Source organism: Tursiops truncatus, chromosome 6 (genome assembly GCF_011762595.2).
Source record: "Tursiops truncatus isolate mTurTru1 chromosome 6, mTurTru1.mat.Y, whole genome shotgun sequence".
Classification (NCBI taxonomy): Eukaryota; Metazoa; Chordata; class Mammalia; order Artiodactyla; family Delphinidae; genus Tursiops; species Tursiops truncatus.
The window spans coordinates 95,695,748-95,721,195 of record NC_047039.1 but is presented as its reverse complement, the minus strand read 5'-3'; the positions used below and the strand labels follow the sequence as shown (position 1 = coordinate 95,721,195).

At 46.0% G+C, this 25,448-nt stretch overlaps 1 protein-coding gene across 23 annotated transcripts in view; it reads right to left on the bottom strand.

Annotated features, from left to right (window-relative positions):
* ZNF618 (zinc finger protein 618) overlaps window positions 1-25,448 on the bottom strand; it is a 184,918-nt gene that overhangs the window by 96,489 nt on the left and 62,981 nt on the right. For 5 of the 23 annotated variants that reach the window (XM_073806453.1, XM_073806455.1, XM_033858442.2 and 2 more), the window contains exon 1: window positions 728-7,961. The exons of 5 other annotated variants lie outside the window; for them this stretch is intronic. In XM_073806453.1, coding sequence (XP_073662554.1) covers window positions 728-1,134 — 407 coding nt within the window. In that variant the 5' untranslated portion in view covers window positions 1,135-7,961. Of the gene's footprint in view, window positions 1-727; window positions 7,973-25,448 lie in introns of those variants that run through there. 13 more of the 23 variants (XM_033858429.2, XM_033858426.2, XM_033858430.2 and 10 more) reach the window with 6 other exon arrangements.

The following is a 25,448-nucleotide window of genomic DNA, read 5'->3' as shown; positions in this document are numbered from 1 at the left end:
TAGATGTGTGATTCTGAGCAAGGCCTTGGGGGACTGATACTAGGATGAATCAGACATGGTTCCTTATTCATTCACCCAAATACTACCCATTAAGTGCCTACTATGTACTGGGCACCAGGGAAGTTACTGGGGACACAGCAGCAACGAGAACAGTGGGGGAGACAGGCCGCGATTATTTATTTCATGCTACCCATTTGTAATTGCCAACCGAGAGACATGCTCTGAAGACAAAGTCCTGGGCTCCATGAGCATCTTTAACAACAGGATCCACTGAGACTATAGGATCAGGAAGGGCTTTCTTGAGGGAGGATGCTGGAACAGGGCACACAGAGCTCCCAGCCAACAGTGGGAATGCGAAATCTAATGCAAATGGAGCTAACACAAGCTGGGTGCCGGTGAGCAAGCAGAAGGATGCCATCTTGCCAAGCTGGGAAGCCTGGGTCCCTGAACCCCGCAGGGCTGGAGACTTCTCTGAGGGTCTCCACCTCTGGAGGAAGGACATGGCCAGGCTCACACAGGGAGCTCCTGACCAGACCCCAAGCCAGAGCCCAGAGGCTGAGGGAGGCCCCTCATTGACTGGCCATGTTTCCAACCACAAGGGAAACCCGTGGGAAATGACCAATGTCTTTATTCCTCTAGGTTACGGGAGCCCTCCCCAAGCCCTTGCTATCTGAGGACAAGTATCAAGAAATAAACCAGGCTTCCTGGGAATGGAACGAGCACATGCCTTGTCTGTTTCATACGAGTTTCCAGGTATAGGCAGGTTCTTCTCCTCTCTGGTGGGCAGCCACGTGGACTGGAGCAGGACCCTATTACTGACATCATCACCATCACCATCATCATCACCATCATCATCATCGTCGTCTTTGTTGGCGTCATCAACAGCTGGTCATTACTGAGCACCTGTAAACCAGGCTGAGGAGTTTCGGCTTTACTCCAAGGCTCACAGGCTGCCCAGAAGGCATGTGCACCTCTGGAAGCAACTGCTGGCTGCGGTATAGAGGCAGGGAGCCCAACACGGAGGCCACTGTCATCTTCCAGGGAAGAGATGATGCTTTTGGGAACCGCAGTGGAGGAGAGAAAGCCCCAGGACCTAGAGCTATTGGGAGTGACAAAGATCTCCTGCGATAGCATTTGGAAGGCACCCAGGGTGGAGTTGGCATGCAGTAGTTGCTCAGTAAGTGAAAGGTTTAAAAATAAATGCACCACTGCAGCTGCTGAGGAATGCTGTCAGCCTGGGATTGTGTGCAGAGGGCCAGGAGTGAAAGGTGAACCCACTTCCACCCCTGAGGCCTGACTCATGGGCCTTAGAAGAAGTGGTGGGATCCTGGCTCAGAGCGGAGGGGCAGGTGCCTCCCCTGGGCTGCCATGTGGGACTCACCACCCGGACTACAAGACTCGTTCTCATCCCAGGGCGCTGGATGGGACCACAACGGGAGCCCATAGTCCCTCCCCAGGACCAGCAGTCAAAAAGCCCTCAGCCTCCAAGACTGAGGAAGAGAGATGTGAAGGACCTCAGCAGCAAGGGTGGTAGTCACTGGGAATCAGGCGGGAGCACAAACTCTGCCACTTGCTAGCTGGACCCTGGGCGAGTAAATTGACCTCTCAGTGCTTCACTTCCTTCCTCTGTAAAATGGGAATGATGGGAGTGGCCACCTCACAAGCTGCTGTGAGGATGAAGTGAGCTCATCAGTCTCACACTTAGGGCGGGGCCTTTACATCCACATAGCGCCAGCTTGTATTATTAGTCGGGCATCAGGGGCCCCGAAGGGGGATAACACCAGCGATCCCAAGAGGCCAGTATCTACTGAGCACCTCCTGTATGCCAGCCCGGGGCGCAGGCATCGTGGGCACCGTCTCATTTAATCTCCTCAACCACCCTAAGCAGTAGGGACCGTTCCCAGCCCCACTGTCCAGGCGAGGACCCAGAGCTTGCAGGGTGTTGGAACAGCCGGGAAGAGGCTCAGCCGGGCTTCCAACGCAGACACTCCGATTCCAAGTTCACGTTCTCAAACCCAGTGCCATGCTGCTCCAAGGCCCAGAGGGGTGACCTTGGCGAGTGACTTTCCCCATCTTTAGAAGAGGACACGCTCCTCTGGGTGCATAAATGCTGCTCTGTTTGTTTTCTTTTGAAAAAAGAAATGCATCTCAGTTCTTAACCATCACACAGTTAATCTCTCAATTTACAAAAGAGCGAGTCACGTGACTGGATTCCACAAAAATTCTCTCTCCAGGTTTATGATTTTACAGAAAACTCCAGGGAAAACCGCCTGGAGCGAGTTAAAACCAGATCAGCCATAAACCATGTCCTGGGTACAGCCTCACCAAGCCAAGACTCAGATTACTCATTAAATACATGATAAATATTCATTTCAGATCAGCAGGAAGTTGGGGGTGGGGGTGGGGCGTAAAAAAGAAAAACTTTTTTGCTTCATGGGAAAAAAAACCATATTATGAATACAGAGGGCTGCAACCTTCAAATTAGTGAACTCCAGGATTGGGGAATTGGGGGACAGAGTTTTTTCAAAGTCAACCCCTTAGGTATTTTTAAACAAGGCAGCAAGTAAGGGCAACTCCAAACCTCTTCAAGGGGACCAGGTAAAGGGCTTAGTGAGGCGGGCGTGCCCAGACAGTCCTCAGGGAGGAGCAGCAGTCCCCCATGCCAGGAGACCCCCTCTGACTGCTGGCAGAGGCAATGTCTGGCCCTCCATTTGCCCACCCGTCCAATGAGGCTGCTGGGCTGGCAGTGTCTCAGAAACCTTCCAACTCTGACATCTGGGGTCCAGCAGACCTGACTCCAAATTCTGCCTGGGACACTTACTAGCTCTGTGACCCACCTCAAGTCACATCACCTCTCGCAGTCTCAGTTTTCTCCTATGTAAAACAGACAGAAAAAGCCCCACGAAACACAGCTGTTGGTTAGAATAAAAACATATAAAGTCTGTTAACATTCTCAGCTAGTGCTAAAAGTACTGTATGAGCACAGATCTGGATGATGTCATTATGATTCCACTGGTGGTGGTGAGTAAAATTAATACAGTAAAAAAAAAAACAAGAACATGTTCTGATGACTCCAACAGGATTTAGTAGTTCCCAGTAGAGAATCTGGATCCGGATGGCCTAGGTTCAAATCCTGACTCCACCACTTACAAGCCATGTGACGCTGGGTAAATCACTTAACCCTCTGAGACTCAGTTTCCTCATCTGTCAAATAGGAGAAATAATAGTATTCACCTTACAAGGTTACTTAGGACTAAATCAGTTAATATATTAAAGCTCTCAAAACAATGCCTGGCATATAGTGCTCTACAAGTATTAACTATAAAAATAATTATCATTTATTAAAATGATTTATCATTTATTAAACTTTAGCTATATAATTATCATTTACTAAAATTCGGGCAAGTCCCTTTCTTCCTCTGAGCCTCAGTTTCCTGAGTTATAAACGGAGAGTTCTGATCAGATGAGCTCTGAAGACCCTCCTAGTTCTGAAACTTGCTGGCCCTGTTGTTTGTTTCTCCCCACGCTGTCCCACTGCCTACACTGCATTCCCCTCTGACAGGCTGGACCCCAGGCCCTGCTCCAAGAAGCCTTCCCTGACCACAGGGACAACCTCCTACAGCACCAAGGGCGTGCCTGGGCAATCATCGCTCTGCAGTCTTGCTCCCAACTGCAGTCTTGCTCATCATCGCTCTGCAGTCTTGCTCCCAACTAAACTGCAAGTTCCCTGAGGGTGGCTAGTTTTTTAGAGCTCCTCTGTGGCTCCACAGCGCCCAGGGCTGTGTTGCATACAGATGGAGTGTAATAAAGGTCAGTCAGTTGATTTAAAGAAGAAAGGAATCGTACTGCCAATACTTAGAGAACCATTATGTGAATGGGGTCCAGGGAATCATCTAGTCCAAGAATGGCAAACAGGCTTTCTTTTCAGCGCCAATTCTCATCTATTAGACATGGCTGCCTGGGGTAATGTGTTGAGAAAGATTCTGGGGCCGTATCAGAGCTCAGCTAGTAAGAGTGCTGTGACTGATTATTGATGTCTGCAGTGAGCGAGGTAAAGCTGGGGACAGTAGCATGCTTGCCCTCACTAATCTAGTCCAACACTCTTCTTTTACAGATAGAGAAACAGAGGTCTCCTGATCCCCAAAGCACCCATTTTCCAGTCACCACATTCTCATTTGCAAAAACATTTCCTACATGAAGAAGGAGCCATGGTCTTTTAAAATTTGGAGTAAAAAGAGACCCCAAAGAAGAGAGAAGACCAGATGGACTTCCCTGGTGGCACGTGGTTAAGAATCTGCCTGTCAGTGTAGGGGACACGGGTTCGAGCCCTGGTCCAGGAAGATCCCACATGTCACGGAGCAACTAAGCCCGTGAGCCACAACTACTGAGCCTGTGCTTGAGAGCCCACGTGCCACAACTACTGAGCCCACGAGCCACAACTACTGAAGCCTGTGCACCTAGAGCTCATGCTCCACAACAAGAGAAGCCACCGCAATGAGAAGCCCGCACACTGCAATGAAGAGTAGCCCCCGCTCACCACAACTAGAGAAAGCCTGGGCGCAGCAATGAAGACACAGCGCAGCCATAAATAAATAAATAAATAAATTTATATATATATAAAAAAGAAGACCAGAGACAGAAGAAATACACACAAAAAAACTATGTGCAAAACACAAGGCTTACTTTGGCTGTGAAAAGAAATAATTACAGAAGGGCAAAGTAGATGCTCTAAGAAAGATTTTTTCTTTTTAAAGAAAGGAAAGTCTGGAACACATGCTCAAAGTAGAAATCTTACAAATTCCTATTGCAAAATAACTCCTGGTCAGCCAACCACGATCTCTATAAATATATCGCAAGATCAACAGCCCAGGCAAATAGGGGGAGGGGGAGAATGACTGCACGAATTTTTTTAAAAATCAAAATAGTTCTTCTCACAGTTGGAAAGGAAGGAGGCACCCATCATCCTACAAAATGAGAGGCCCACGAAGAAAAGAAAGATTGTAATTCTACACATCCCAATGGCCACCCGCGGAGAAATCTAGACAGCCAGACTATTTTGAAATTATTCTACAATTCTGTTTTCTTTGCAGGGGAAAAAAAAAATCTGGTACCTGAATTCATTAGGGCAGCCATTATCTTACCATGGCTTCCATGGGATTATTCAGGGTGGGAACAGCCAAAGGCTCTATGGGGCCTGATCTGGGTGGTACATCCTTCAGGGTCTGAGCCAGAAAAAGACAAGCCACTCTAGGTCTTTCAAGTAGAGGCAATTTAACACAGGGATTTGAGTGGAGAAGACACACAGGGGGCAGAAAGGCAACCGTGGATGAGCCCATGAGGAGCTTTGCTACCACCTCCAGGCCTGGAGAGAGAATGGTGTTACCAGAGTCGGGGCAGTTCGCAGGAGCTGCCCAATGGGAGTGGTTCAGAGAGGGAGGGGCTGGAGCTACACAGAAAACACCATAGGAGGTAGAGAACGAGTGGGGAGAAATACCCAGGGCTTTTCCCTTCTTCCCACCTTCCTATGTCCCTGCTGTGCATCCTTCTGGCTAAACTGTCCGAAGGCCAGAGGGCAAACACACCTGGGAAATGTAGTTCCTTGCAATTCAGAGCACACAGGGGAAAGAAAGGGATGGAGTTGAGGTCAAACCAATAGCTGACCAATTCAGATCGGAACACTCCTGGAGGACTGAAACCACTTGATGGTAGCGTCCTGCACAGCTCACCACAGGGTCCACCTGGGTCCCATTGCCGTGTTTAGACTGTAACTTCCTCACAGGCAAGGACTGCCTTCCCTTGACCTGCATCGTCTTCTGCAATATCCAGTAGCCACAGCTCAGGGCTGAAAGGACCCTGAATATCTGATAAATGGAAGCCTGGCCCTCCAGTCCCAGTGCCCCAACATGTGGGATGCTTGAATGGCCTTCCACCATATTTTTGCTTCTGGCCTTTGCTGAGAATCTACTATTGACAGAAAACTCATAATGTGGAAAGCTAGTTGTCCCCAATGTTACTCAGAAGACCCAAGCACCCGGTGCACACTCTAGAATCATCTCCTGACCAGATCTAGAACACTCAAGGGGACATTCGAGGGGATCAAGAGTGGAGGCTCTGAGGTGCCAAGTCTGATGCCAGCTGGGCGGGCTGCAAGGGAAACACTCCGAGCGTCCCAGGACTGTGTCCACCTCCAAGTCCACTCCAGATCCACAGTGACACTTCATGCTGGTGGTTCTTGAACTGTATCATAAAAGACAGGAGCGTTCCTGTCTCACAGGGCACGGACTCAACCCCGTGTCCCTCTGTGTCCTGGCTGTGGCTGAAGGCTTAGTTTCACACTACATTCTGCAAAGAAAGGAAGGGCCCTTCCCTTTCACTGAAGGCTCCATTTCCTCTCTCCCCAAGACACAGGGCCGATCTCTCTCCCCTGTTTTCTTAAAGCACTTATTGCCCAAGCCATTCAAACAGTATCGATCAACTAGCCGGTACACTCAGTCATCCTTTTATGACCTGCCTTCCCAGCTGGACCATATATCTTCCCCGGGCAGGGGCCATGCCTTTGGATTCCCCAGAGCTTACCACATAGCCCATCAGGCAGAAAGCACCTACACAGTATTCTTAAAGGAGAAAATGACCCAGGCTCCCCAAATGCCGAGTGTGGGATGGGGCAGGAATACCACTTTCTATCGATGCCTCATTTTTATTTACTGATTGATGGGATGTTTACATCCATTACTTCATTTAATTATTTACAAGGTAGGAGCCACGATTTCCACTTCGGACAGGAGGGAGTGGAGGTTGAGGGACTTTGCCCAAAGTTCCTAGTTACTGGCAGGGCCGAGATTCAAACCCAAGTCTTCTTCTAGGACAAATACCAAACTCCTTCCGTCTTCTGGCTCCAGTCTTCCTTTGCAAGATCTCCTGTCTTGCTTCTCTTTCACGAAATGAACTGATTTAATGAAATCATTAAGTGACAGAAGTTAATATATGTAAGGCACTTAGAACAGTGCCTGGCACAGACTAAGTGCTATGTAAGTAACAGCTACCACTGTCTTCACCGTTACCATCATTATTATTTCTCCATCTCCATTAAACTCATTTAAAAAGGTCAACCCACCACAACATCTACAGTCAGCAAACTTGACAGCCAAAGCAGTAGAAAACAGAAAACGCCTACATTTAATTAAAACTGGAAAACTACAGAAGCTCAAATGACTTAACAGTTAAGAGGAGGCATTCAAAGACATTGTATGATTCTCAGAAGTCTACCCAAAGCAGTCTACCTGGTACCCTGTACCAGGCAACCAGCAACACTTTATTCAAAAGTAAGCTCGAATCTTCTTTCCTGACTGACTTCACTGGGCAACACTTTCAGTGCACAAAATACAGTACTTTCTCATCCATGCACAGCCTTTAGAGCCAGAAGGCCTGTTTTACAGAGGGAAAATAAAGGCCCAGAGTGGAAGTAAAATGTGTGAGGTCACATGTACTTTAATGCAATCTGCAAGTCTCTAAAGTTAAAGTGGTAGCTTTATCGGGCCTAGTCCTTTGCTAAGCCCGACGTGGGACTCTGCAATCATGGGCACTGAATGTATGTTTTAGGCCAGGCATGTAAAAATCAGTATTTCAGCCACCAGTTCATGGCTCGGCCCAAAGTCTTTGGGCAAATAAAACAGGTCATCAGCTACCGACCCCAGCTAAGATAGAGGATGAGAAGGCGGCATTCTGCCATGTCAACTCTCCCAAATGGGATTCTTCTAAAGAATCTCCCTCAGCTGTCACATCCACTGCTGCCTTTCTCTAAGCTTAACTTGGCGCACTGTCACAACCAACTTACCGGCTCTCATGTCCTTTGACCATGTTGGGGAACAAATTCTATCCATATTGTACAAAAGAAAGAAAACGATTCATGTACAAAGATGTCCACTGCATTATTTATAATAAAAACTAGGGAACGACCTATATGTACAACAATGTAAATAAATATTTCCTTACAAAGCCATTAGAATGGAGGCTTACGAATGGTGGAGAGCTACGTGAAAAACACTTACGTACTAAAGTGAAATGACAAGAACAGAATCAAAACTACATATATAACTACAGAAACACTGCTTGCACATATATAATATATTGAAAAGGGCTTCCCTGGTGGCGCAGTGGTTGAGAGTCCGCCTGCCGATGCAGGGGACACGGGTTCGTGTCCCGGTCCGGGAGGATCCCACATGCTGCGGAGCGGCTGGGCCTGTGAGCCATGGCCGCTGAGCCTGCGCGTCCGGAGCCTGTGCTCCGCAGCGGGAGAGGCCACAACAGTGAGAGGCCCGCGTACCGCAAAAAACAAAAACAAACAGAAAATATATATATACCGAAAAGCGCCAGCCCTGGATGGCTCAAAAATATATGATTTTTTTCCCCTCCTTTCTGATTAGCTTTCTATCATTACTGCTTTTGAGGAAAAACTCACTATACTTTAAAAGACCCATGCTGCACATCTATAAAGGCAGGTAGTCTAGACAAGGAGATTTCCTGGGATGCTACCCTTCTCCAGATTGAAGACCTGTGACTCTACAAAGACCTGCATCTACACTCTGTCCTCTGAGGATGTAGCCACTTAAGCAAACATGGTGGTTGAGCCCAGGTACACACCAATCCACTGGGAAGCACTCAGCGCATTCAAGTCCCACCTCGGAGCAAAACAAGATGACCTGGAGAGTACCTTTAAGCACTAAGCTTTTCTCTAAGAGGCTCTTGGGAGAGGTAATGTTTAAGCCTATTGCCTTTTTAATACAGTAGACCCTGAGAGTGATGTTTTTATATTGTACGTAATTGCAGCCACAAAAACTATACGACTGCTAGTGTGTATTGAGATACTACGCTGTGCCAGTGACTCTAAAAGGCTCATTAAATATGTGAGAAGTCATCCGACATCCTCATTAACTAGGGATTATTCATCCACTTTAGAACTGGGGAAACTGAGGTCCTGAGAGGCAAAGTGACTTGATGTTGTAGGGAACTGGATCCAAGTGAGAATGTTCAGAGATGAGTAGTCCAGCCGCATGGCACAGTCTGGAATATGAATAGAAGGTGGGCTTCTTTAATAAACCATCTCATTTTGTCCTCACCACTTACGTGTACAGTGAAGAATATTGCTGCCACTTTCCTGGGCCTTTCCAGAGTTCCTAACGCTACTGTGATTTTATAAAGAAAGTGAGGCTCAGAGAGGTAAAGTTACTTGCCCCAAATCACACAGCTAGTAGGCAAATCTGTACCCAAGCTTGTCTGGCCCCAAAGCCCATACACTCAACCATCGTGCCATACCTAACTCCCCCACCAAAAATATGAAATAAGAGTCCTATGAGGAGTCAGACTGCACCACAACATACGGAAATAATGTTTAGAGCCGCATAGCTATCCCAGAAGTGGTGAGCTCCCTGGGGGAGGTGTGTCATTAGAGGGAGGACAGCCATCTGGTGAAAAAATAATCAGTATTACAAGCAAAAGGATGGATCAGCTCTGGGGAGAAGGGAGAAGAGGGAGAGGGGAATGAAAGGGGTGGTGCTCCTTGCCAGGATATTCCAGTCCTGGATTCCTCTGGAAGATCTCAGCCCTTCCTAACACTCCTTCAGACCAGCTCTAATCATCCAGCTTTTTCGGCCTCCATACTCAAGGGCCACCAAATATTTCATTTCCTTTTCTGCCCTTTTCCTGGCTTCACAAGTGTAGTAAAAAGTTAATGAATCTATAAATTGCTTACTGGCTTAAAAACATGAAACAAATAGTTAATGGAAATTTTAATGAAAACACCCCATCCGCATAACTGATGGCAAACCCAGGGCCGAAATACCTGGGATTTCATGGCCCAAACCAGGTGTCATGAAAGCTTGAAAACATTTACTGAGAGAAAGCGGGGTTCCAAGCTCATCACTGTCTGAAAGACGACCAAGTCTCCACTCCAGGCTTTGAAGGGGCACCATGCATTACATCTACCCTAAGGGAAACGCCGTCAGCACATTCCTTCATCAAACTGGGAGACCCTGTTTCTGAGAAAAGGAAAATGGCACAGAACCAGGAATCTGTTCTGAGGCAAGAGGCCAAGGCTTGGGACTCGACTCCAGAAATGAGAAAAGTCGTGATAACTGAAGAGCCATCGTGTGCTGCTGGGGTTCTCCAGAGGAGTCTATCAACGTAAAATTGCCCCATTTCCCCTCCTCTGGAAACGCAAGTTAATGGGAGAGGGATATGCGTATTTCGGAAAAGTGTCCCAGGCCACGCTGGTACATCCTCCCTATTCAAAAGTACCACCTTGATGTTTATTCTATGTCAAGCACAGAACCTTTACAGACTTTATTTCTCATACGCCCCCTACAACGCGGAAAGGTAAATATGAGTATCATCTTAATCTGGCAAAGGAGACGGAGGCTCAGAGAAGTTAAAAGTCACACAACACAGCGAGTATATCCCCATCACAGAGTGTAGACACTTGGGAAGGCAGCACTCAAGAAAAATCATCCAGGCTTTCTTCAAAAGCCTCTAACGGGGCTCCAGCCTCCATTCAAGGTCCTCCAATCCAACAACCTCCACCTGTAGCCCGCAGAGTTTTTATAAGATAGAAATAGGACCCTGTCGCTCCCGTTTAAACCCTTCACAGGCTCCCCTTCTCCTGCCAAGGCAAACACTACACTCCGTCCCAGCTCCCGCCACCGCAATCCTCACGCCGAACGCTCTAGCTACACCGGGGTTCCTGCAGCTGCCCCCCCACCCCCGATGTTCACTGCCCGGCTAATTCTCCTCCCCATCCTTCAAGTCTCATCTTAGACATCACCTCCACCCGGAAACTTCTCAACATCCCCACCCTGCCCTACTCCACCTCCCATCTCCCTGCAGCCACCCAAGGCAGGGCTGGATCCCCTCTGATGTACACTCTTCCCAATGGCCCCACTGCTCCATTACCTGCCTGCCTGCCTCCTTCCCCAGGCCATGGGCGGCCCCCAGGCACAGACCAACGCTTGTTCACCTCTGAGCACAGGGCCTGGCCCGGAGAAAAGACCCGGAAAATGCTGAGAACGGGCAGGGCGGCAGGTGATGCCTCTCTACAGCATCCTTGTCACGCAGTAGGTTCAAATCCTGAACCAGGTCCAGCTCCGCCCAGCCTTCCCCTGCTTCCCCAAGGGAGAATCACACGGACTAGCGGCCCACAGTTACTGGGGACATTGGAACGTTGGCAAGAGCAGGAAGAAATGTCATTTCCCCCAAATCTTCAACCTCCTCGCCTGTTCATTCTTTTCTCAGCGGCTCTAAGAGTATAAAAATGGTCGAGATAGAGTCAGAGAAATGAGAGCCAGAGGGAGCAGAGGGGGACAGGAAAGCACAGGAGGACAGGAACAGGATGCCACAAGCACTGTGCAAAGGAGAGTGGAAACAGGCCGGAGTTTGCCCTAAGGGTGATCTGGGTCAAAGGCAGAGCTACTGGACATCCAGCCCGCCAGCAACCAGGGCTCTCAAAGAAACACGCAGGGACGAGAAATACCTGGAAATTATAACAGCTGCTTTCAGTTTCCAGAGATTTTGAAGCCTTTCTCTTTGTTTTTCCCCTAAACCAGTTACAATTAGCGTTGAGGGATATAATTACGTTGTTAGTCTAATTGCCTGTTTGAAGCAGGATCTACGGGGGTTTAATGGAAGATTTGAGGGGGAGGGCAGATAAAATAAAAAGTCAGGATAATCACAGAAGAGATGTGTAATGTGACTTTCTTCCCAGGTAGAGACAAGGCCTGAACCGTGCCAGAGGCCAGGGAATTGTCTTCTGCGCCAGCTCCCTCGCCCGGCTGGGCGGGGAAGGGCGCTACCAGGCGGCGCGACTTCACTGGAAATTGATTTTGGAGACGCTGACCTAATTAATCAGGAAACGATCCTAGAAAGGCCCTCGGATTTGGAGCCTTTGCACTATTATTGGCAGTGACACACTTACACGTCAGCGGGCAGTATTCTCCCCAGTGGAAGCCAGCATGGTGGTGGCTGACAGAGCTGGGCTGTGTGAGGCCAGAGACCTGCCTTCGCTACAGTAGGGTGGTCCTGTGCAGGGGGAACACACAGTTCTGTGGCCCTGGGGACAGAAGTCAGAGGGAGGCAGCTCTGAGCTCAGGATGAAGAGGAACGTTCTCCTCCAGGGAAAGAGGGCAATTGAGAGGTAGTGAGCACCCTGACAACAGAGGCATTCAAGTTAGATGACCTTGTGATGGGGATGCAGAGAAATCAGCTAGGAGGAAGAACCAAATGGCTTTGAGGGACTGTACAAACCACTCCTGTCTCCAGACCACAGAGGGGAAAGGGGTCTGCAGGGACAGTGAGGGAGAGAAAGGTTCTCTTCACATCAGAGGACCCTTCCTGCCTTCCATGGGACTTCACTGTGAAGACCCAGCCCTCATATCTGGGTGGCAATGGAACTGCTCCTCTAATGATTTTTTTCCAAATACAGGCAGCAATTTGCAGTAACCAAAAGCTACCTCCATGTGGAAAAGTGAAGGTCCGATGCAGAAGTCAAAAGCGAGGCACCTCATGTGCAGTCATGGCCACTGCAGTGGCCTAGCTCTGTTCCAGGGCCTCTTCCTCCATCATTCCATCTAATACAAGCACAACACCTGGACTGGGAACCAGAGAGCCTGCATTCAAGCCTGATCTTGCCACTCTGAGGTTAAGAACATAGGCAGAGATCAATTGCCCCACGGTCCTCCAGTTTCCCATCTTGGGGAGAAGGGGGAAAATGGATCATCTCATAGCAACCGCCCCTAGTTCCAGAATGTAGAAAAACAGCACACTTCCCTATCCAAGCCAGTAAGTGCAGAGATAACTCCACTACACACAGCTGACTCTGTATACACACTTTATCCATAAGAGGGCACTGCCTTCTGAAGTCGTTAACACCTGTAATTGCCACAAGGCCAGGGGCTCCCATCTGCTCACCTCAGCACAGCTGGCTCCTAGCACAGTGCCTGGCACAGAGCACAAAATTAGGTGGATAGACCATTGGCACTTAAGTGGCAACCACAGTTGATGAAATGGCATGTGTCCTTTTAATCCAGTAAGTTGTTGTCTGAAAACATCTCAGCTTCAGGGTGAGAGGAGAGGGCTTTCAGATTCCTTCTAGAACCTTCCAATTCCCAAGGCTACACGCCTTCTCAGATCCCTCTTCTGATCTGACAACGGCAAAGCCGTGAGGTCCAGGGGGCCTCAGCAATCCTCTTTAAAGCCCTGAAACATTCCACAGAAAAGTGTGAGGATTTGGGTCTGCAGGCAAAGGCTGCCACTCGAGTGCCACGGGGTTGGGAAAAAGGCAGTGTCTGCTTTCCTTCCCGACTCCACTTCCTGACTAGCTTGTGCCTACAAGACAAGAATGGTCATATTCCAACTCCCAGGGCTGCCTGGGACAAGTGAGTTCTGCTGGGTTTTCTGCACTTTCCCCACTCAGGGTTGACGACGGCGCTGGAGTGTGCTTGAGGCCCTCTGTACAAAGGGAGCCGTAAGTTCCACTGCACCATTTATGAGGTTGCACTGCACATATGACCCAGAGCAGAAAGACCCATTGAAATCCAATAAAGATGAGGGGCAGGGGAGGCTGCTCTTCCTGGACAGGCCACAGCATCTCCTTCCACGCAAGCTGCCCGGCTCTGCCACTGGCTGAGAGGAAGACAAATGGCCGTTTGTCTTTGCTCTTTGTCAAGGGCAACAAGATGGCGGCCAACAGGGCATCCTGGACTCACCCTTTTCCCCCACATTGTTCCAGGGCTCCCATTTAAAGGCCTTCAAAAGTTGGAGGCAGCTGTGGGTTTTTATAGCAGGGGGGCAAGGGGCAGGAGGAGGAGTAAAAGTTTCACTTATAATAAAACAAAAACAGAGCCACGGCACTTGTTTTTCTAGTGCAGACAATCATTGGCTGTTTTCACTTTGTAAAAGGCTGGGAGACCTTGTACCTGCTCAAAAGTCTCCACATCAGGGCTGGTTCCAGCCACAGAGAGCAGCCAGGGAGACGTGGCAGGCCTGGTCCCAAACCAGGGATGTGACCCTGAGCTTTGTAACACAGGCCATAACTCTCCATTCAGTTCAGTTCTGTTCAACAGTCAATAATCAGAGGCGGCATGTGGCCATGGGAACTGGAAGGTTCTAGAAGGAGTCTATGTGTCAAGTCCTGTGCTGGACTTGATGGACACCTCAAGGAACCTGCTACTGAGGAAGGCCAAGATGGCGTCCCCCGGAAATCACGTCAGTGCTGTGACGGTACAGTAATCCCTGGCGCCACAGTGTTCACTGTGTGCGTGCCCGCTGACTGAGTACTTTACACACATCACCTCTTTTAATCCTGACAGTAATGCTGCAGGGTAGGTATTCTGCATCTGAACTGTCCAGATGAGGAAACAGAGAACTACTAAGATTAAGTATCTTGCTCAGGTGGAGAAGCCCAGGTTCAAATCCAGCTCTGATTCCCAAATTCCATGGATGATCCCAACCCACCAGTAGATAAGGATTCACTAAAAGGCCCCAGGACAGAGAGCCCCATGGGCACGAGCTTGCTTCCTTCCTTCACTCTAAAAACCGTCTCTGAGCCCCTCTTCTGAATCAGACACTCTACCTACATGGTTTGAGTGAAGGGCAAGGTGGGAAAACTGCAGGTCCACTTGGAAGAGCAAAGGAGAGATTAATCCCCCAAACGGTACAAGGATTAGAGCACCATGGACAGGAGGGGGCAGGTCTTCCCAGAGCCATGCAAAACAGAATGAACGGGTTGCAGGGAAGAATCGGGTGCGACCCATCACCGGAAACGGGAAGGACCACCTGGCTGGGGATCCTGTCTCAGGGACAGGCCTCTGAGATTGTCCCCCTGGATAACCAAATGACCGCCGGTGTCTCCCTTTCAGCTCTGTGATACAGACGAGTCTAAGAGCGTGAGACGCCCCCCGGCTTGCACTCTGCCACTTACACAGCACGTGAGCACACACTCTCCCACCCACCTGGTCCCCATCACACCCCCGCAAGGGGTACTTTCATACCCCGCTGCAGAGAGGAGGAAACGAAAGCATATAGATCCTCACTCCTTGGCCCACAATCGCTAGAGAAATGTACGGGGCTATGATGATGATTAACATCCCAGCTTGCCCTCCACCTCGCGGAAGTAATTACACACTGGGTCAGGTCTGGAGTAGACATAATCCCTCTAGGTACTGTGTCTGCAATCACGTGAATGATGGTGGGGGGCATCTTGAAGGAGCGAAGGGCTGTCTGTCTCTGAACTCACATGAAGTCCCAGCACTCCTTGTTTCCTTGGAAAACAGTTTCTAGACTTGTCACCTATAAATTGCCTGCATCCTTTTTTCTGGGGAAGGTTTCCCCTACTTCACTAATTGCTTTCACTGCCTTTTTCTCTATACATTTAATTAACCTGCTATGTGACCATGGGTTAGGCAAGCTTCCACCCCTCTTCAAACTCAGTTTCCCCTTCTGTAAGATGAGAGTGGGCTCTAATCTCTCAGAGCCCTGACAGCTCGACAGGATTCTGGGATCAGGCTCGGGCTAAGCACGTGACCTTGATGTTCCTGGCTGCTTCGACGGCCGGGAGCTCACGGGAGCACCAAGGCCATTCTGCGCTGAACGGCTCCCAGCCCTGACTCAGTGGCACCAGCTCTCACGGCCTGGCATTATCCTCGACGAAAAGGCAGGACGGCCTAACTTGGCTAAGTCCCTCTGTCCCTGATGGACCCCCAAAGCTCAAATTTGCGCCTGGCATTTCAGTGGAGCTGCCAGTCCCCGGGTGTAGGAGAAACTCCAGATCAGGGGCTGGATCAAAAGCATAAGTGTGAGGCTGAAATTGTAATAATAATAACTGACATTTATATCACGCTTTTCATCCCCAAATCCCAAATTAATTAACTTTTTACGAGACATTTTTAAACTAGTGCCATTTAATAAAATTCTATTAGGAGAAGTCTTTTTTTTTTTTTTCCCCAGCCCTATATTTTTATTAACAGCCACCAGAAATATAATTTACAGGCAACCAAAAGCTAGTCAAGAGAGGGACAGGGAGTGGTGGATTCTGTCGGTGAGAAAGCAAGAGATTCTGCACTGACCACAGGGGCTGACCCCTGGCCTCATTGTTAGGGGGCCTGGGCCCTCTGGGGGGTCCACGGGTCCTGGTTACTCTACAACACTGAATCTCAGCCTTGCATCATTCATCTCGTATTTACTGATCATCGATTTTCTGCAGCCACCACGGGAGCTGCTGTGCATAAAAGGAGCAAGCAAAGCGCTCAAGGTCCTTGCATTCTTGGGGCACGCAACCTAATGGGGTAGAGGAATGTTCAACGATTATCTCACTGATTACTAGATAATTATGGTTGTGCTACGTGCTGAGAAGAAAGAGACCCCTCTCTCCCCTAATGACAGCATCAAATAGGGACACATAATTTAGCCTGGAGTTAGGGGCTGGGAGGATCAAGAAAGACCTCCCTGAAAATTGACATTATTCAAGGCTCAAGTAGGGAAGAAGCATGATCATACGTGTCCTTTTAAATAACTGGTTCACAGCTGGCCTGTATTCTCTTTTGTGTCTGTGGAATATCACCTTCTTAGGTGCACCTGTCACAGACACAATGTCCAACACGATGGCCGCCAGCCACGTGTGACTGAGCATTTGATACGTGACGAATCCAAAGTGATACGGGCTGTATGTGGAAAATACCAATTTCAAAGACTCTGTACAAAATTCAAAAATGTATAATAGCGCTTTTTTTTTAGTAAACTTTTTATTGACGTCCAATACACTGTCCCACTATTGCGCTGGTAACAGGTTTGACTGGCAATCAAACTCATAAGACACAGTAGCATTTGATCCAGCACTTAGTTTGCTTAGCTTTTGAGAAGGATTCAGGACAGGAAAGAGCACGCACGGACCTTCAGTCTCAGCGGGAGCCAGCAATTCTCCATGTGCATCGATGCTTCGGTCCCTCCTCTCTTGCCTAGAGACTTGTGTATAGTTGCTGGTGATGAGGCCATGGGGTGTGGGGTTCATCTTCAAAAATGTGTAATAGCTTAATAAGAATTTTTATATTGGCTACATGTTGAAACAATAACATTTTGGAAATACTGGGCTAAATAAATGATATTACTAACATTAATTTCAACTGTTTCTTTTCCCTTTATTGTGGCTACTAGAAAATTTAAAGTTACACATGTGGCTTACATTATATTTCTATTGGACACCTCTGTGTTGTGTCTTGAAGAACAAAGAATTTTAAATAAAATATTTATTCATCTACTTCAGGGGGAAGGTGAGCGTGCATGGCTATTGTGGCTGGTTCAGGCCCAAGAGTGCATTTATCTGGCCCTCATTCCATCGTCCACCAGAACAGAAGAGGAGGGTGGAAAGGGCAGAAATTCCACATGGGATCAGAACTGTTCAGGGCAGGAGCAGGGGGCAAGAGGAGGCCAGAAATTCTAAGAGGCAAACCAGCCCCATCACATTCCCCATCCAGCTTTAGCAAGGGGAAAAAAAAGGGGTTAAAAGGAGAAAACCTAAAAACCTAAAACTTGTTGACTCCCACTCCCTGAGTCAAAGTAAAGTAAGGTCAGGGGAAGATCAAGTTTCTCCAGAGTCACCTGGACTTTGTTTCAAAACTCAAGGCCAAGCTCTCTTTCCTGACACTGGCAATGCACGGGACACGGGTCATGGGGGCCCGAGTCCCTCACCATCCTTGTTTCTCTCCACCCCCTAAACAGGTTTCACAAACTAGTGGTCTGGAATGAGTTTTAGGGGTTTTACATTATTTTAAAATTTTCTTCAATGAGTTGCCATAAGTTGAAAGTTAGGAAATTTTACAGAAAACTCTAGATTTAGAGCTTCTCCGTAAGGAAAAAAAAAAAAAAAGTCAGAAGCTCTGGCCACACTGGGCCTATGTTCTGACAAGGCCACGGTCAGCTGTAGCTGAGTGGCCATGGCGCCCCCTTAGATGGAACACAGGGGCTCCCAGCCGTTCTGCATGTGGGTCTGTGCCCTGCCCAGACACACTTGACACTCTCACTCCACTTGCTTGGGAACCTCTGTTCATGCAGTGACCACTGCCCAGAACGCCCCCCTCTCTCATCCATGGCTAGCCCCTCCTTAGCCAATACTGTCCTCCCAGCCTCCAGCTCTCCTGACCCCTCCAGCTCTCCTGAGTCGGGTGCAGAGTTTGCGCTTACCACACTCTACTGCAATAATTCAGTCCCATCCTGCTTCCCTCTCCTGTCTCATCAATGCCAGGCAGAAAAAAATGTTTACTTTGTGAACCATGGCAAGAAAGCAAAGAAAACATGCTGGAAATCATACCCTACCCTTGTCTCCTCCCCAGCTGAACTTCTGCTGTGATGTTTCCAGATGCGCCTGGAACAGTCCTCAGCTTGGTGAAACCAACCTAGAACACTCCTGTAAATAAACTACACTTTCACCAATTACCTTACAGGCCAAAAAAGCCATTAGAAGTTGAAAATTATATATAGTTTGGAGTGAATCTGAACCCATGTAACCACCCTAAATAGTTCTTTCTGTTGAGCAAACAAGAATTTCTTGATCGCCCTTTTTGAAGTTGCCAAAGCCCTGTCTTCTTGCTATTAAAATGGAGTTTCACAATGGTCCTAAACCAGTTCTTCTTGTTTTCCTGAATGAACTGTCTGTCATTCAATCACAAATAAAATCTTTTATAAAACAGCAAATGCAAGGGCACCTGCCCAGTGAAGTGAGAAGCAATGATTTCTCCACACAGGAAAAATGGAGCACTGATTCATCACCTGCTCCGTAAGCATTTCCTGAACACCTACTGTATGCAAGACCTGGGGACATGCTGGTCAGTTTATAGCCCAGAAGAGTGGCAACAGATAAAGAGGAAACAGAGGGCCTGTCAGAAACAGACCATGCACAAGGACATCCAACTTTTCATTCAGTACATTAAAACAGGCTCTGGTAGGCAAGTCCGCAGTCCTTTCTCTTCAGCAAATTAAAGGTTCTTTGAACCCCTGGATTCTGCCTTTAATTAGGTCACATTAACCAGAAAGACCAAATAATGATGGAAAAAAAGGAAAGAAGAGCAAGAGAGAAAGGAGAGAGAGAGGGGAAAGAAGTGACTTAAGATTCCAAAGAAAGAAATGATCTCCCATCAAGCCACTCCTCTGTGTCAAACTAGAAAAAAAAAAAAAAAAAAAAAAGATAACTATTACCTGTAAACTTATCAAGCTCCATCATTTTGAGCAGAGAGATTGTGGCTCAGACAAGGTCCTAACCTGTCCATTCTTCAAAGTCCAGCTCAAAAGCCCACTCCTTCCTCCATCTCTGATGCCTCCAGGGAATTACAGAAAGAGCAGCTCCCACTACTGACTACTTATTCTGTGCAGACACTCCCAAATGTTTTTCTAGCTATGTCCTATTTCATTTCCCAAAACCCTATGTGACAAGAGCTATTCTCACTGCCTTTTCCAGATGAGAAATGGGTGGTTTGTAGAGGGTCGACCAGCTCTCCAGCTGCACTTGCATCCCAAGCCATCTGATGGCAGGGCCTCACTGTCTCTCTACCCTGGAGACCCAATATTGACCCAGTATTCACTCCTGTCTCCAGAGTGAAGAACAAAACAGAAATAAAGCCTGGAGTTTTCAGAGCACAACAGTCAAGTGCTGAGGAGGAGGAATGAAACAAGACACTCAGACACACCCTGATGAAATTTCCCGACTCCAAGAACAAAGAAGAATCCTTAAATGCCTCCACAGAGGAAAAAAAACCTATAGAGAAACAAGACTCAGTCTAGCATCAGACTTCCCATCTGCAAGATCAAGGGCTGAAGACAAGAGTGCAAAGGCTACAAAGTTCTGAGAAATAGGACTTTGAACCTAGAACTCAACTGCAAACCAACCCATCATTCAAGTGTAAGGAAAAAGAATGACCTCTTCAGATATACAAAGGTGCCATCCCAGCACCTCTTCTTAAAAACATTAAGGAAAATAAAGCCAAGAAAGAAGACATCAAATAGAATTTTAAAAAGAAGAGAAAGAAACTCAACAAAATAGAGTGAAGTCTATAAAGAGTGACTGAAAATGTAGCTGTGAAGCTTAAGGCAGCTCTTACATAATTCCCAAAAACACAACGCAGAATTTTTTTAAGCTGGAAATAAAATTCCGTATCATATTAACCAAGAACAGATTATAGAGAGAAGGTAAGGAAAGCATAAGTACATTTAAAGGTCAAATATTTGTGTGTGGGCGGGGAATCTTTGAGGGTAATTAGAGATACTAATTTATTCTTGTCCAAGTTTAAATATGTTTGTTAAAAATTTGAGCATAGGTAAGAAATGAGAAATAAGATTATGACTCTAAATTAGTAAGAATGAGGGTGGGGGTAGGGTCCAAGCAGGAGGGTTAGAAAGGAAAAAAACAGAAATAAGGAAAAATGGAGACTAAAGAAAACTTTGGCAATCCAACAATAAGCAGGGAAAAACATCATGGGAAACCAAAAACAAATTAAGGTGGCAGAAGGAAGTTGAAACTTCAACAAGCAAACATGATAAATATGGATGGTATATAAATTCCCCCATTAAAAAACATGGTATCACAGATGGGGGGATGCAGGGTAGGCCAGAAGCTAAAACAAAAAGACCCAGAAAGGCTAAAATAGAAAGGACTATAATGACATGAGACACTATCAATGAGGAAAAGCTAGGTGAAGGGTACGTGGGAACTATCTGCGTTCTAGCTGCAACTCTTCAGGAAGTCTTAAATTATTTTAAAACAAAACGTTTTGTTTTTTTTAAATAAGGAATTAACAGAATGACACCAGGCACACGGCAGTAAAAAGGAGAAATGGTAACAGACTCCAAGGCAAAAAAAAGAAAAAAGAATTACAACGGACAAAAAGATATTTTAAATCAATACAAAATTCAACCACTAAAAAGATATTACTATATCCATTAAATATACAGATCAAAAATTGTTGAAAATACAAGGAGAAATGTAAAAAAAATCAGTTATAATACGAGACTGCAGCATACTCCCCAGAAAGGGACAGATCATGAGGGTTTAAAGGGGGCGGGGGGAGGCAATAAAGGATTTGAAAAACACAATTAGTTTGATATATTTTTGTATGTATTTATAAAACAATGCACATCTTTTCAAAAATCCATGGAACAATTACAAACTGATCATGTGATGGGCCACAAAGAAAACCTCAATAAATTTTTTTTAAGTTAGAAATTACACCGGCTATATTCTCTGACCACGAAGCAATAAAGCTAAAAATGAAACAAAAAGAGCCACAAAAAATTTAACCACTTGGAAATGTAACCCAAAGGCTATCTAGAGGAGTATATTTTAAAAAGAAATTAAAACAAACTGCAGACTGTTTAAAAATGAACAATGAGAGTACTATATAGCAAAACCCATGGGATACTTCCAAACAGTCACTCAAAAAGGAAGCGAAGAAGAAAAAAATGGAAATTGACCGAAAGTCAAAAATGAATAAAAATAATCAAAAGTTAAAGAAACAGAAAACAAAAGACTTGACAATAAAAGCAAGGGCAAGTCCTTTGAAATTATGAATAAAAAAAATAGCTAACCCTGCCTGCCCCTCAATGTGTCTGGCCAAGAAAATAAAAAAATAAATTTAAAATATTAAGAAATGAGAATGTGGCTGTAACTACAAAATCAGAAGGATGGCTAGAAAGAGGGAAAGAAGAAGGAAGGATGACTTTTTATTTATATATATTTTAAAATGCATACAAAATAGATCTGTTTCTAAATAATAAAAATTACCCAAAATTAACTCAAGAGGAAATAGAAAATTTGAATAGACCAAGAATTAGAGGAAGAAATTTGAATTATAAAATTATTGGGAATATTCAAATAATTTTACTGGCAAATTCTACTAAATCCTCAATAAACAGATTATACCTATATTTTCTAAATTGTTGGGGGGAGGGCAGCATCCCAATTCTTCCTACAAAGTCAACATACTTCTATTAAAACTGGGTAAAGATCATTTAAAAGAGAAAATTATAGATAAATCTTAAATAAATACAGACCCCAAATTCCTACATAAACATCAGCAAGTAAGACATGGCACTAAATTACAAAAGTAATACAACTCTAGGGGTTTCCCTGGTGGCACAGTGGTTGAGAGTCCACCTGCCGATGCAGGGGACACGGGTTCGTGCCCCGGTCCGGGAAGATCCCACATGCTGTGGAGTGGCTGGGCCCGTGAGCCATGGCCGTTGAGCCTGTGCGTCCGGAGCCTGTGCTCCGCAGCGGGAGAAGCCACAGCAGTGAGAAGCCCGCATACCACAAAAAAAAAAAAAAGTAATACAACTCTAAAAATAAGCATCGACCTAGGTCTTCTGGATTTTGAGGGTTTTTTTTAAATGAGCAACATAATTCACTAGGAATTTTTTTTAAACCTCCACATGAAGGGTATCTCTCTAAAACCTCCCTTAAACACTTAATATAATGCCAAAGCTACTCCAATTAAAGTCAGGAATAACCAAGAATGCCCAATATCCCTATCATATTATTCAAAATTTTCTGGAGATCCTAGCTAACGTAAAAAGGCTGGAAAAAAGAAAACAGAAGTGTAAGTATAGGAAAGAAACAGACAAACCTGCCGTTATTTACAGCTACGACTGTCTATATGAAAAAAAAAAATCCAAGAGAATTAATTGAAAAACTATTAGAATAAAAGAGAATTCAGCCAAGTAGCCAGATACAGGATACATATTCACAAGTCAGTGGCTTTCCAACACATCATCAATAATCAATTAGAAAATATAATAGGAGGAAGAATCCCATTCCTATGAGTAACATAAGTTACAAAACACCAAGAAGCAAACCTATACAGTTCGAAGGTATAGCAATTAAAACAGCTGGGGGAAAAAAGGGCACAGAATTAGGTAAACTGATCAATTTAAAAGAATAACAAGTCCACAGGCAGACTTACGTAGATGTGAGAATTTAGACAATTGTGAACGTGTCATTTCAAACCAGTAAGAAAAGGACAGACTCTTCACTAACAATAATAACGCCTCCTGATATTATGCACTGAGAAGGAAGGCCACACCTTCACTTCCAGGTATTCCTGCAAAAACTGCTTGACCTGAATCTAGTAACAAGGAAACATCAGACATACCCAAATGGAGGGATAGTCTACAAAATAACCAGCCCATACTCAAAAAAAAAGTCGAGGTCATAAAAGACAGAAGGAAGACTGAAATAGTGATCCAGATGTAAAAAGAGTAAAGAGACAGAACAATGGAATTCAGCTTGTGAACCAGGGTTTTCTTTTCCTATAGAGGACATTATTGAAACAGATGATGAAATAGGAATCAGGTTTCTAGATTTGCTAATAGTATTCCACCAGTGTTAATTTCCTGATTTTGATCGCTGAACTGTGGTTATATAAGCAAATGTCCTTGTTTTTAGGAAATACACTCCGAAGTATTTAAGGGTCAAGGGGTATCATGCCTGCAGTTTTGTCTCAAATGGTTTAGGAAAAGGATTTACTAGAGAGTTGGGGGAGGAGAAGGGAGGGGAGCGGGGGAGAGAGTGAGGGAGAGGGAAAGCAAACATGGAAATGTTAACCTTTGGGGAACTGCGGTGAAAGTGATACAGGAATTCTTTGTACTAGTCTTACAACTTTTCTGTAAGCCTGAAATTATGACAAAATACATTTTTAAAAAGAAAAATGTAAGTTGCAAGAATGCCTTGGGATAGTTGTGGTTTCATCCGTATACAGCATTATTATAAATAAGTCTGGGAATTATAAACACCAAATTCTAGACTGCTGGTACCTCTGGAGAGGGAGGGGACTGACACTGGAAAACGGGATCCCAACTCTGTCAAGTTTTGTTAAATAAAATCAGATGTGGCAAAAAAAATAAAATTTAGAAATAGATAAGAGTGGGACACCTGGAAAAATACACAAAATTAAATGTCAGATGGATTAAACAGCAAAACAGGAAAGAAACACACTAAAAAATACTAAATAAATACAGGAGAATTTTTTAAAAATTAATATTGGAATGAAGAGGTATTTCTAAGCATCTTCAGAAAACAAAGTACAACAAGGACGAAAATTAATAATTCTTACCAGTATGCCAGGTTCTAAGCATTTCATACACATATTATCTCAACTGATCCTTAGAACAACACAATGATACAGGTTCTATTATTCCCAGTACACAGATGCGGTTCAGAGAGAATGTTTGGTCACAGGTCCAAGACACCTCCCAAATTCTGCACCAATCCCCATTCTATGCGCTCATGGCAGAAAGTCCCCCATTTTTTGCAATTCCCATGCAGCAAACCGAAGAAAATCCAGGAGAAGCCAGATTCCAGAAGGTTCTAGAGGATTCCCATTCATTCTTTCAACAAATATTTACCAATCATTAAAAAAAAAAATTATCTTTTTCTATTGGCTCCGTAATAGGCATGTCACTTACTTGATTTAATCCTTAGACCACCATCATGAGGTAGGTTTTTCTATTCCTATTTTCGAGCTGAGATAACTGAGGCTCAGACTCTGGGAGAGGGATATTCAAGGTAACAGTTGGTCCAGCAGAGCTGGGATTTGAACCCAGGCCTGTCTGCCTCTGGAGCCTGGTCCCTGACCACCCAGCTGTACCGCCTTTTCTATAGAGTGCTCCATGTGCAAGATTCTGCATGAGAGACTTTCCCTGGAGTAGGAGAAAGAAACCCGGCCCGTGGTTTCAAGACAACCACCCCCTTCCCTGGGATTTTAGGAAGAACGGGCCCCATCCGCTTCTGCTCCAACAGCTGAGCCCCTGAGTATGAAGCGCCCAGAGCCGCAAGTAAGCCTGAATGCCATCCGTTCAGCGAACATTTGTGGAGCAGCTGTTATGTGCCAGCTGCTGGGACACGCTGGGGAGCAAGAGAGGCTTCACCCCATCCTCAAAGAGCTTGCAGTCCAGAGAACTGAATATCTAGCCATAATTAAGGATGAAACCAATCAAGACTGACTGGGGTAGGGGGAGAAGGGAGGAGGTAAGGGGGCTTCACAGAGGCCCCAACACCCCCTCTTCTTTCAGAAGCAACACAGAGGCCCAGAAAGAATTCTGTGTTCAGAGGTGATGCAGCCAGGAAGTGAGAGACTGAAATTCAAGGTTCCCAACCCCCATCCTAGGGCGGTGCTCCTTCTCTGTGGTCAGTCGACATGAAGACATGCTCTGGGCACAGCGCTGGGTGTTTCCAGAGCCAGGTAGACAGCAGGTGGTGCTTCTGTCCCTACAAATAGCTCTCATCCCAACGCGGCCTTGTGGGAAGCCAGACAGAGGACGTTGGCTGTGCTGTGCCCTCTCCTGGACCTGCCCCCGGACTGGCAGCTCCCACCTGAGCTCCTAAAATGACTGGCCTTCGTGAACCTGCCACAGTTGGCCATGGTGTA